General features: G+C 38.7%; 1 protein-coding gene across 5 annotated transcripts in view; it reads right to left on the bottom strand.

The window, feature by feature from the left end:
* The window catches only part of ZNF385B (zinc finger protein 385B), a 151,101-nt gene that overhangs the window by 46,326 nt on the left and 92,531 nt on the right, over positions 1 to 12,244 (bottom strand). For 4 of the 5 annotated variants that reach the window (XM_069861051.1, XM_069861053.1, XM_069861052.1 and 1 more), the window contains one exon: positions 7,341 to 7,471. The exons of the other annotated variant lie outside the window; for it this stretch is intronic. In XM_069861051.1, coding sequence (XP_069717152.1) covers positions 7,341 to 7,471 — 131 coding nt within the window. The remainder of the gene's footprint in view (positions 1 to 7,340; positions 7,472 to 12,244) is intronic. 5 annotated transcript variants of the gene reach the window in all.

Here is a 12,244-nt window from a genome sequence, read left to right as displayed (position 1 = left end):
CAAGATTCCTTATTTGCTTTAATCTTTAAGATGTCTTTAGATATGATCCTTTGCTTCTTGAGAGTCTCTTATAAGTTTCACTGGCAGTTTTCTTGCTGAGACTGCTCCAGAACACCACCGCCACATAAAATGAATGGTATCCCATTAGGTATATTTGAATTTCCTCTGCAGTTCTGAACTGTGCAAAAAAAAGGGTAGGGACAAATTCATGCCCTTGGTGAATTCTGTGAAAAGGGAAGAATAAAGGCACAGGAAGCCTAGTCTTCCAAAATGAGTTAGTATTGCTACCTGTCTCTTGCTAAAAAAAAAAAATCTTAAAAAAAGATATATCATACACATATATACATTTGAATACAAGTGTATGAAAAGGCCTAGGGTAAATGAGATGCACATCAGAACTTAGAATTGCATGAGTATGTTAGCTGACAGCTGTCATCATCTCCTCACAGTAAGGAAGGAATAATAGGCTGTCGCAAAATTGACTGTATCCAGATTAAAAGACCCCCAGCTATATTCACATTCATAAAGAAAGAGAACAACAGGAATTAATTCTTAACTACATTCTTATAATTTATTATTTATTAATTATTGCAGGAATTCTGAGTTTCACATGTAATGAAATGACAAAGGTCTAAAAGGGCAGGAAAACTAGCCATGTACAGCCAGGGTGCTGCAAAAGCAGCCACTTTTGTATTCAACAGACACATACAACTGCTTGCATTGAGATGATACATATTCCTCAAAGTGTATTTGTAAAGCATCCTTCAATGGTCTGATGCCTAAAATATTTATGGCTAGCAACCCTCTCCCTTTAACCAGTTTCCTTGTGTCATGAACACACTACTTAATTGAGAAGAAAGTAATTCAAGAAAGTTAAAGGCTTCTTAGCTTTTCCCTATGCTGACTAGTGAAAGAAATAAATACTATTGAAATGTCAGAGAGGCTAGCTCCAATCTTTCTGTAAAGACAGAGATGAAACACATAGTCAAGGAACAGATTTTTCTGGAGGACTCAGCAAATGGTAAGATTTGTATTTCTTTACTGAATTAGGCTGATGACCTAATTACTTCTATGCACAAAAATGGAAGCAGTGCTGCAAGTTAGGAACCACTTTTCAGAATCACATCATGAGCGCTGAGCTCCTGTAAAGCTGTAAGTAAAGGCTGCTGCTCCTGGCAACTTCTGTTTCTCGCCAATGCACGTCAGTGGACTTTCTCCTTAGAGAGAGGATTTTCTATCTGGCTGCTGATCTGGGAACTGAGAGGAAGAAGCTCATCCATCCTGTTCTTGTTAGAAAAAACTCAAAGTAACAGGAAATTTTGAACCATAATTAATATTTGAAGAGATTCTCCCTTAAAGCTAGTCCCTGTTGTTTTAAATAAGATTTTTTTCTTGACAATAACATGTATTAAAGACTAGAAACAAGTCAGGAACATATTTATTTAGGCTCACCTATTTAACAAAGAGTTGCTCTTTAAAGAGATTCCTGATAGGAATTAGGGAACCTGCATCTTTATGTTAAAATATCACAAACTGTAAAACCTGTCAAAGGGTGAATGACTATCTCGTGCTTTTGGCAACATATTTTCCATATTCAGCTCTGTGCATCTTATCAGGTTTTTGCTGGTAGTTCTTTTTTTTTTTAAAGTTTCAGCAGAAATGGCTCAAATATTTTGTGGGAAAAATACACCACCTTAAGTAAGTAGTTTTCAGGGCCTCCAAAGGCCTTGGTTCCTGAAGATCTGCTTTTCTCACCTGTAAATATCTGGGAAAACATCTATTATTCTCTTTTATTCCCTCTACAAAAAGGTAACAGGCTGATTCCTCATTTTACAGTTTGGGTGATTCTGGCTACGACTCGGACATCATTAACTATTATAGCCACAGTAACTAAAAGTGAAATAGGAATGGTTTTAAGTGCTCAGCACAGGAACAGAAGGCAAATATGTAGTGTCTTTTGTTCCTCTATGACTATAAAAAAGGAAACAAAATGTCTGCAAGGAAATAATAATACCATTACTTGATTATAAAAAACCCAAACAACAAAAAACCCCAAACAAAATACCCAGCTACCCCACAAAACGCTTCTCCTTCTAAGTTAATCGCTTAGATTTCTCATCTGTGCTATTAGCTAATGAGCATGAAGTACAGCTCTTACAAAACTTCACCTGCTCTCTGGAGCAGTGTGTTTCAGAGGGAGAGGAGCAGAGCAGGTCACTCCTCTCAGCACTTCACAAAAGGGAAAAGGCGAAATCGAGAGTATATAGACATGCTAGTTCAGTGAAGAGGACCATAGATAACAGACTGGTAACATCCAGTTGGCTGCATCTGTAATTTGCTCCTCCTGTATACAATCCTGAGCTCCAGAGCATACTTTGGCACTGCAGCGGGGCACTAAGTGGCTGAATTCAGACTCTGCTAAAGAAACAGCAAACTCCCAAGCTGTGGTGCTGTGCCAAATGCAGAAGAGGCACTTGGCACGGAGGGGTGAGGGAAGCCAGAAATATGAGTGCCCTGCGCTCTTATCTGCAGACCTCCACTTCTGCACTGGCTGATTACTGGGCCCTTCAAATAAGAACTATACAGGCAGCAATTAGAAACGAGGGACACAACTGAAAATGCAGAAAGAGGAAAGAGCAAATTGGTTCCTCCTAGTAGTTGTCTTGGAGGTAGGCCAGGGATACTTATTCCAGCAAGGGTAGTTCTGGAGAAGAGACAGAGATTTCTGACTAAGTTACTAGTCAGTTCCTCTTTCCCTTCCTGTAGCCCATTCCAGCTGGCTCACCTTCACTAGCAGATGTAAAATACTTCTGGTCCACTTTGCAAGGGATTGAAGGGACTGTAATACAAAGAATCAGCAGAAACCTATTTGAAGAGAAATAAACATTGAAGCAGTAACTAGGCCACATTAACCCCTGTGTCCTCTGAAATACGAAGGTATGAACCAGCACTTAGAAACCAATCATGGGCAAGTTAGATGGAAAACATTTCACTAAAGTGAAAGCTACAAGAGATGTTATAATCTTTGATTACCCCTGAGGCCATAACAAATTCAGAAGGAAGCATATGAATTGCTGATTATTTTCTATGATGATAGAATCTGAGAAGTTGCTGATACTGCTTTCGTGCAGACTGACAGATCCCTGTCTCTACCACTTCAACTAAATCTGAATCACGTCGTGCTGCTCTCATTTCAGGACAAGGCAGAATGTACTTGAGTTTTGAGATATCTTTTTTTCCCGAGGAGTATATATTCTAGGGAGAGGCAGATAGCCATCATTAAGTTTGTTTTGCAAGATAAATCCTGGTTTTCAGCCACTTTAGTGCATGCATCATGACAACCTTCCACGATGTGACCATAAAGCATCCTTTCTTCATTCAGTCCCCAAGATGGATGACATGAGACAAAGAATCAGGGAAGTGTAGAGAAAGAATGGTACAGAAGTTGAAGCTGTATGGTGGAAGCCAGCAAGCATGAAATTCAAGTTTCCATTATAATAAATGCACAAGGGAGACCACAGTAATCTTAATTTTTGATTTCTGTTGAGTTTATGCACTTGACTTTGAAGTCTTATGGATCTTTAAATGTAATCAATATGCAAGATGTTACATGTTAAGGAATCACTGAAGTCACTTTAGCATGCTAAGAGCTCTGCTAAACGTACCTTTTTGTACACATCCATTCCAAATTTGAGGTACCAACTTGGGAAGTTCCTATAATGCTGTCTCCCATCCTGCTATAAACAAGAAGATTTTATATAAAACCAGCCAAGAATTTGATTCAAATTATGCGTTTCAGACAGAGGGGTATGAGTAACTGAGCATGAGCTTGTAGAACTTGATGCCAGGACAAAAATGATGACACCTTCGGATCCACAGCTGGAGCACTTCTGAGAGAGGATTTGTCCTGTGCAGCAACTCGGGTTCAGGCTGTGACAGCTGGATCATGCCTGTCCTGTTCTGACAAAATTATTTGCTGATGCTGTAAAAAGACCAGGAAAGAAGAGAGCACCTATTCTGCAGTACCTCTTTGCTTGGAATTCTTCATTCTCCCCTTAGAAGACCCCTTTCTAGCTGATCTGTCGGAACAAAAAGGCACTCTTTCTGAAGAATAAAGCCACACATTCAATGAGTTAGTGCAATCATTCCCCAATTAATTTTTCTTATGTAATAAGCTTTGTTCCTAAGGAACGAAGATAAATGTAATTGGGGCATGAATTGATAAGTACTACACATACAACCACAGCATTTTTAGAATTATTCATGTTTTTAGGAGGGACAGAAGGGAGGTATTCTAAACTAAATCACACAATTCCATCAAGAAAATAAGATATGCTCGGGGTAGGTACTTTTCTTAAAAAACATAAGGGTATGCTCAGTGCTTCATTTGAAAGTACCCCATGTGGAGAGAAGCAACTGATCAGAACACTTTCACAAAATAAATGGGAACATTGATGTTTCATCTGGAGCATCACAGATGTTTGCAGAATTTAAAACTGTCAAAGTTAACTGTATAAGAAAGGGTTTACCCCAGATTGTAAGTATATTTCCATAAATAAGAGAAGTTATTTTTGGAAACACTGTGGAGTGTGTCCTTTTAAACATATTTGTAGTTAATACTTTTTACCTTGTTTTTCCTGCCCTGGTAGGAACTGTATCAAGCTACTAAGCAGAAACTTCTTATTTTTTCCCAGGCCACAGAAATTGTTAGATTCTAGCTCCTGGCAAGGTTTAGAAAAATAGTTCTATATCTGACTGCCACTGAAAATGAAGAGGTGGATCGAAAGAAGTTTTCTCTTGAGACTGCATTTCTTTGCTGCAGGATCCCCTCAGTTCTCCTGAAGGCACAGAGAGCAAGTGCTGCACATGAGAGGTTTTGCTGTCTACAGTCCTTGACAAGTCCGCTTGTGAGTGAAGTGTATAGATTTCCTGATTGATCCATAAGGCAAATGATGGAATGATGGCTTTTTGGGGGAAAGGGACATAATGCACTTCTAATATTCTTGTTCCTGCACAAGACGAAAAAATTTGGCATTTTGGGTGAAACACACATTATGAGTCAACTAGATTCAGCTTCTATTCACTCAAATTTGACCTTCTGGTAGAAGGATTTTACAAACTTTAAATATATACTTTCACATATTTCCCCCATCCGCTTTACGGTGAAAAAGAAAAAGAAAGATTATATATACACAAACATAGAAATCTACATTTGCACAGGCTGTGCTAAGTTAGAAAGAAAGGAAGTGCATGACAGCTGGCATTCACTGTGCCTGTCAGTAGATAACCACGAAAGATTCAGTTTTCCAATGAGCTTTAAAGTCCATTGTAAAAGACTGTTAGGGAAAAATCAATACCTGCAAGATAAATGGCAAAGTCTGTGAATTGAAAATAAAGTAGTACTAAACCACTGTTCCTCAAAAAAGATAGTTAAACATGCAGTCTGTGGTGCATAGCAGCATGATTTTATATAATTATCAAGAATTCCAAGGGAGGGAGTAGACACTGAGTGAACAATATTCGCTGATTATTCCAGGCATCTCTTTTTTAATAAAGCCCATAGAAGTTTGGAGAGGAATGGCAAGTGTGAAGGATAAACTCTCCTAGAATTAGACAAAGGCAGTGCAACCCAGATAAATGCAAGCTAGTGTATGAATGCAAAACCAGCCTAAATATCAAAATTAACCTGTCTCTATAGGCTACTGCCACTCAGAAATTCATTAATACTACCAGTAAGCAAATAATGTTGGTTCACTCTATAACTACAGTATCCCTAGAGAAATGTTTCTCTGAGTCTTTATGTACAAATCTGTGAAAAAGGTCACCTGCAACTGGAAAACAGACAAATCAATTACAAATAAAATTCTCAAATGTATTAGAAGGAGGATGGAAAATGAATATGAATTGCGTCACACCTAGGAGATGAGAATGACACATTGATTTCTTAAAATTGTATTGAGTTTTGGTCCTGCACTTAAACATACCTGGATTTTTTTTTATCTTTTATCTCTTTCTACACAGGCATGTGTATGTACACATCTCACTCCCACCCACAATCTATACACATGTATATCCCCATATCTCTGCCATAAATGCACAATTTCCATATATACTTTTCGCAAGGAATTAGTAATATTTGCTACTGGTTATAACACATGTTGGGCTGCTGACACTTGAAAGAAGCTGGCTGATAGTTACGTTATGACTACCCCACAGCATGGTGTGCTGTAGCACAGGGCCTGTCAGCAGGATGTATTTGCAAGTCACGAAGAAAAGAATCCTCTTGCTGTTTCCACTTCAGACAGAAGGTAAGACTGTGAAAGGAAACACTTGGCAGTGGTTCAGCTGATCACTGCCTGGCAGTAGTGACACTTCTCCTTCCATCCCCCTCACAATTATAGTGACAAGTGTGATGCTGTACTGTTCAGGCAACGGTCATGTACGAACAGTTTGTGCTTGCTGACTCAGCAGAAAGGACCTGGAGCAATTTCCTTCCTGTTGCTATTAGCTTACTGTTTGCTGACTCATTCCATGCTGAGTTACCTCCACACACGGAAACTTGTGGCAACATGCAAAACACTGCTTTTGTTGTACTTAATGCATTTAAGACAATTAATTAAACACAGGCTAAGGTGTAATAGCAAAAAAAAATTGATACGATTCAGAACCATTTCATGAGCCACTAAAGAAGTGAGAATTTTAGAAGAGATTTTTTGTCATTTTGTATTTTTTGTTATTGCTGCTCTGTAAAAAGAACTGCAGGAGCATTTGGCAGTATTTCGGCAATAATATGTTTCTGCAAAAACCCAAGATGCTGTACCATACACTGAAAAAAAAGCAGGTTCAGATTTTTCACATTGACTGACTGCACAATTTTAGACCTTATTATTATCATACTGTATTAACAAGATCCTCCAGTGGCTTCACTGGCTGTAATAGACTCAGCTTGATTCAAGTCAGTGGAAGATCTAGGCCTTACCTGTCATGGCTGGTTTTCCATTAGGTTTTGATTTTTCTTTTTTAGAGCACGTGGATATGAATACACCGAGGCTCAAAATGATTCTATTGCTCATCAAATCATTGCCGTGGGGTTTTTCTTCAGTGGGCAAACATCACCCCAAGAGAGCAAGTTAGAAAAAAATTGGCCCTATTCATAATGAGAAGGCTGAGTATCACTCTGAACCTTTTGTACAAGAGAACAGCAACCATCACAGCTCAGACAAAGGAGTTCTCTAAAATTGTGCCAGCAATGCACTGTTTTAAAGCAGCTTCAATACAGGACATAAGGACTGGCTTGGAAAGCATACACTGCAACTAAATGTGGAAACACCTTTACTTACTGTGTTAAAATTTGGGAAGAATCCAACAGCAGAGCTGCTGTCCACAGGGAAGGACATAAAGGGTTTGATATCCAAGGAAGGCTGCATCATCAAGGTAGGTGTGCGCACAAGGGTGGGAAGTGTAGTAGTGCCTGCCAAGAGCAAACAAAACCAGGAATTCATAGTATTCTTCGTTTCCACAACACACACATTACAGCTGACACAACTGCCAAGGAAAAAATCATACAGAGAGGTAACAAAGTGGCTCTGTAGGAGTTAACATCATTAAAAGAAACCTATTTCCACATACTACAGGTGAAGCAGAACACTTCCCTATGGTCATGAATACTCAGACAGTGAAGAGGAGACATATGGTATATAAATCACACTGGCAGATAGAATAAATCCGTTTTAAAGCTGAAAAAGTCTTCTGTGCCAAAAAGGCCAGGATGGGTGCCCATGAAAGTCAGATGCTTTTGCAATTCGTGGTTGCCTATTAGGCCTACCAACACACACAATACATGCAAGCTGTATCCCGAGATTTGTTTCCAAATACTGAGCTGAATGTTTATTTTCTCCTCTTCTGACTGTAACTATCAGGTACTACACAAACACCATTCCTTCTGTTTTACAGTGCAAGGCAAATATTAGAAAACAGACAACAATTAAATAATCAGCTAGCACATAAATGAACATAACTCTTTACATGCAATGCAAGCTAGCATTTTCTTAATTGGAGCTCAGATTTTTCTCTCCAAACAAGAGCTTTCCAGAAATCTACACATTGACATTCTTTCTGTGTACACTTGAGAATCATTCCCTAGCAAGAACTGGAAGAAATGGGAAGGCACAGATGTCCAAATATTAATTTTTAACCAGCTATCTGCCCTATTCACATAATAGTGTGCCTAAGTTCACAGATTCCAGTTATGCCTGTGGGAGTATTTTTTTTGTGGAATCATATAAAATAGATTTCAAATAAAATTTCCTCACTGAAATTAAAAAAAAAGCAGGGGGAAAGAAGGAAAAATGAAATCTCAGTTTCTCCTTCTAGGGTTCAATAAATAATTCAACACTGACTGGAGCAGATGCTGCAATACAAGTGTCCCACAACTCTAAAGGGGAGCAAGTCACTCTCTGCCTTTCCTACCTCTGCCAGAACTTCTCCATAATTACCTCCTCCTCCCACTCAACAGTGGCCAGCACATAAGCTGGGAGCACAACAGTCCTCTGAGGAGTTTCTCTGGTCTCAAGCAGAGCTGACACAATACCTATGTTTCTTCTCATAGAAGTCATCCGAGCTTTTTAAAGCCAGTGTAGGGGGGAAGTAAACAAGCAATTTTCCATAAAATCAAATCAGATCTATCTACTTGCAAGATGCCAGGCAATCCATATGGGCTGTCTGAGTACCAGTCTGCCATTAAGGGATCTCCCTTTCCACCTGCTAAGGATATGGAAAACTGAAGGCAGAGTAGAAGGTTTCCTCCTTTTGATCTCATCATGCTGCCTTCACAGACACAATTTTAAAGCCATCTTACTGCATCCAAGAGGAAAGCTGAGTTCAAAAGCCAGATGGGGCTGCGTGGATTTTTTGGGCAACTAAACACTTATAACCAGCCCTGAGCTCAAATTTTGTAGATGATGGAGAGACAGTAATTTTGATCACAGCTGCAGCACTGTAAACATTATACTATGATCTAGCAGATGAATATCAGGCTATAATCTATTTGCTGTTTCTTCTATAGGAAAAGTGTGATGACTGGACAAAGATGGGTCATTGACAACTATGGAGGGAGAACAGTTGCACACCATCCCAATTAAACTGCACAACTTGAAAGGAAAAATATAGTTAAGACAGTTTCCCAGATCTTTTTCTCCCTTCTCCTACCCCAATACTATCATGAATGTAAGGTTTATTTCTGCCTAAGCCCATGAAAATCATTGACAGTTGCCCCTAATTAACTGTAAGTCAAAGCTTATTCAAGTGGAGTCACAAATGTCAAAAAGGTAAAGCCTAACATGTCTATAGTTTCTTCTTCATATTCATAATGAAAAAAAATGCATCAAAAGGAAAGCAGTGTCAGAAGATTTATCCAAAGAAAATATCTTCAACAGCAAAAATGATGATTATTTTGAGTAGCTGGTTGTGAAACAGTAGATTTACATAATTTGGATTTCAGAGTTGTATTCAAACAGGAGCTATGTTGTGTTCAATTACCTAAAGCCCATACAGTGCCATCATCAATCTAACTTCTACAAGTTTCTCTTTGAAGTTCATAAGCAATTAAAGATCCATGAAGTTAAAAGAGACCTGTCCTGTCTTTCCATATACATACTTCAATGAAGCTATAGTTACCTATTTCAACTAAATTTTATAGAAAAAAAAACCCCAAACCAGAATAGAGTTAAATTGTGACTGACATTTAAAATCAGAGTTAAGCTAGGTTTCTGACGCTGTCTTTAACGAAGGTATAGAAAGCATTTGGCATAAAAAATTTTAAAAGTTTAAAAGCAATTAGCACCCTCCTACAAATAATGCAATCTTCTTTGTACTCCTTGTCTGAGCACAGATCATTTCACATGACAAAGACATTTGAAATCTGCCTACAGTTTTGCAGGTCCTGATGTTTCTGTTGCCAGAGAAATATGTGCCCAGTAGATTATGATACATTCAGAGCCTGTACAGAATAGAAAACATACAAACCTACCAGACTTATTAGGGAGGCATTACTAGTAAGAAATTTGTCCATTTCTATTAGCCAGTTTACTGCTTCATCTACTGTGAATCAAACTGAAGTTTGATTTTCAAACCCGCCTTTTCAAGCCTCTGGAAGAATGATCAGATAAAGACCTAAACTACAGACAGAAGCACTTCAGGACAAATTCATCCAATCAAAGAGAACAGGGCAGCTTTACACTGGCATTGCTCCCAAAAGTCAAATAGATTCTCACCACCACTCCACCAAATCTGTATGCAGACCTGAGCTAAGCAGGAATACTGGCACAAGAAAGATGTAGCTGTCAGGCTTCATTATCTTCACAAATGTAACAGATGTTTACTATTTCATTAGCATTTTAATCATAAAGACCACTTACTATGTCAAACATTGATTGTTTTAAACCACTTGTAAGTCTTTGGCATAAACATAACTAAAGTGTCTTGTAAATTCATTTGCTCATTTCAGATTCATAATATCTAAATAGTATATTAACTTTGTCAATTTTGATTCCCATGGCAGGAGTTACCTAGGTATTTGAGACACAAGCAGCAGACTTTGCCACAAGGCTCTGATCCTCGCTGATTCCTTTCACCTTTGTCTAAGTGGAGGAAAACAGGTTTTCCTTTAAGCAGATGATCCAATATGTCTCATTTTAATAAAAGTTTTTCTTCTTCCTACAGATATTTATCTGAAAAACAAGTCCCTGTATAACAGATGCTGTTCCTCTTCATCCATGTACATGTAACAGTGGTTTCATGCACGCTGTAATGCACTGGGACATTGATGTTTTTGCAAAAGTTATGAAAGGTTGTTATCTTTAACCAAATTTGATCTGCCTCTGACAAAAGAAAAAGGAATGTAATTAATAGATTAAGCAGTGAAATTGATATTGGGGTGAGGGGGTAATTCGAAAATCTTGCATCAGTCACTCCAGTGACAAGCTGAGTTTCAGGGGCCAGAGAGACATGCCTTACCCAGGAGCCAGGAAGGGGACAGACAACATGCAGAATCAAGGAGACACTGCCAACAACTCCTCTCCCACCCCCTAGTTCTTGTGCAGTTTCAGAGAAAAACTGCAGAAGCCAAGACTGGCAAGACTGCAGCTTTGGCAGATGTAATCACAGTTAACCTCAGCCATGGTCAACAGTCACTACTCATCTTTTTCAATAAGAGTGGTGTCAAGTTCAGTCAAATCTATGCAGACAATTTCTCCATTTGTACCTCCTGCAGACCATTTATGAAAATACTACTTTTATGGTTTTCTTCCTAGGTGCTTTTCTTTATCACTGACAAGCAAAAAGGTGTAAAGTCTGCACAGTAATTCCTCTGATTTGGGTCAACAGACCATTACACAAAAAACTTCAGTTCCATCACAGAAGTTACTCATCTAAAACATATTTTGGGAACAATTTTAGCATACTTATAGTAAGTACCTTCCAGACTTTAAAGGGTACTATACCAAAGTCTTCATTAAAGGCAACTATAGGGAAAACCCAAGCTATGCTCAAACCTCAACCCTTTTTCTATTACATAAAGATGTTACTACAATGTTTTAATCCTTTGATACAAGGAAGCAGTCCATACTCAGAAGAGCAGTGGAAGATTAACTGAAGTGCTATCAGGACTGAATAAAAGTATCTGCTTGATATATTTCTGTATGTGGGACAATCTACATCCACCTCAGGCTGCATGTGGTTACCCTTGTTTTAACTTGTGCCACAGACAGTCTCTGGGAAAACTTCAAAGAAACATTGAGTTATTCACACCCACCACTACTTACACATATTATACTGAGAGTTTTCAGTTTATAGATAGGCTGTGCTGGCTTTTTCAGTCCTGAATTATCTGTCCATTTTAGGCTACTGGGAGCCTTTGCTTTCTACACCAATGTCAGGTGGTCTCAGCTGGCCAGGGTACAGTAGCAATATAACTGATGGGATTGGTCAGTTCTGGACTTTCTCTTCCCTTGACCTTTTTAATGCAGCAGTTTTCAGACATGGCTTGAGCCAATAGTATCCCTTCAAGGACAGATGACAAGTTCTCCCTTTCATTTTGCCTACACTGGCTGAATTTATTATGCACTGCAGCTACACTATGCACAGTCATCCTGCCTCTAGACCTCACGCTGCCATCTCCATTTACAGTGTTTTCCTTTTTTCCTTCAAAGCCCACACAGGACATATTTGAAACACCTCCTTGGAAGGA

This window comes from Phaenicophaeus curvirostris, chromosome 7 (genome assembly GCF_032191515.1).
Source record: "Phaenicophaeus curvirostris isolate KB17595 chromosome 7, BPBGC_Pcur_1.0, whole genome shotgun sequence".
Lineage (NCBI taxonomy): Eukaryota > Metazoa > Chordata > Aves > Cuculiformes > Cuculidae > Phaenicophaeus > Phaenicophaeus curvirostris.
The sequence above is the reverse complement of the archived record's forward strand: the minus strand, read 5'-3'. Positions and strand labels throughout refer to the sequence as shown.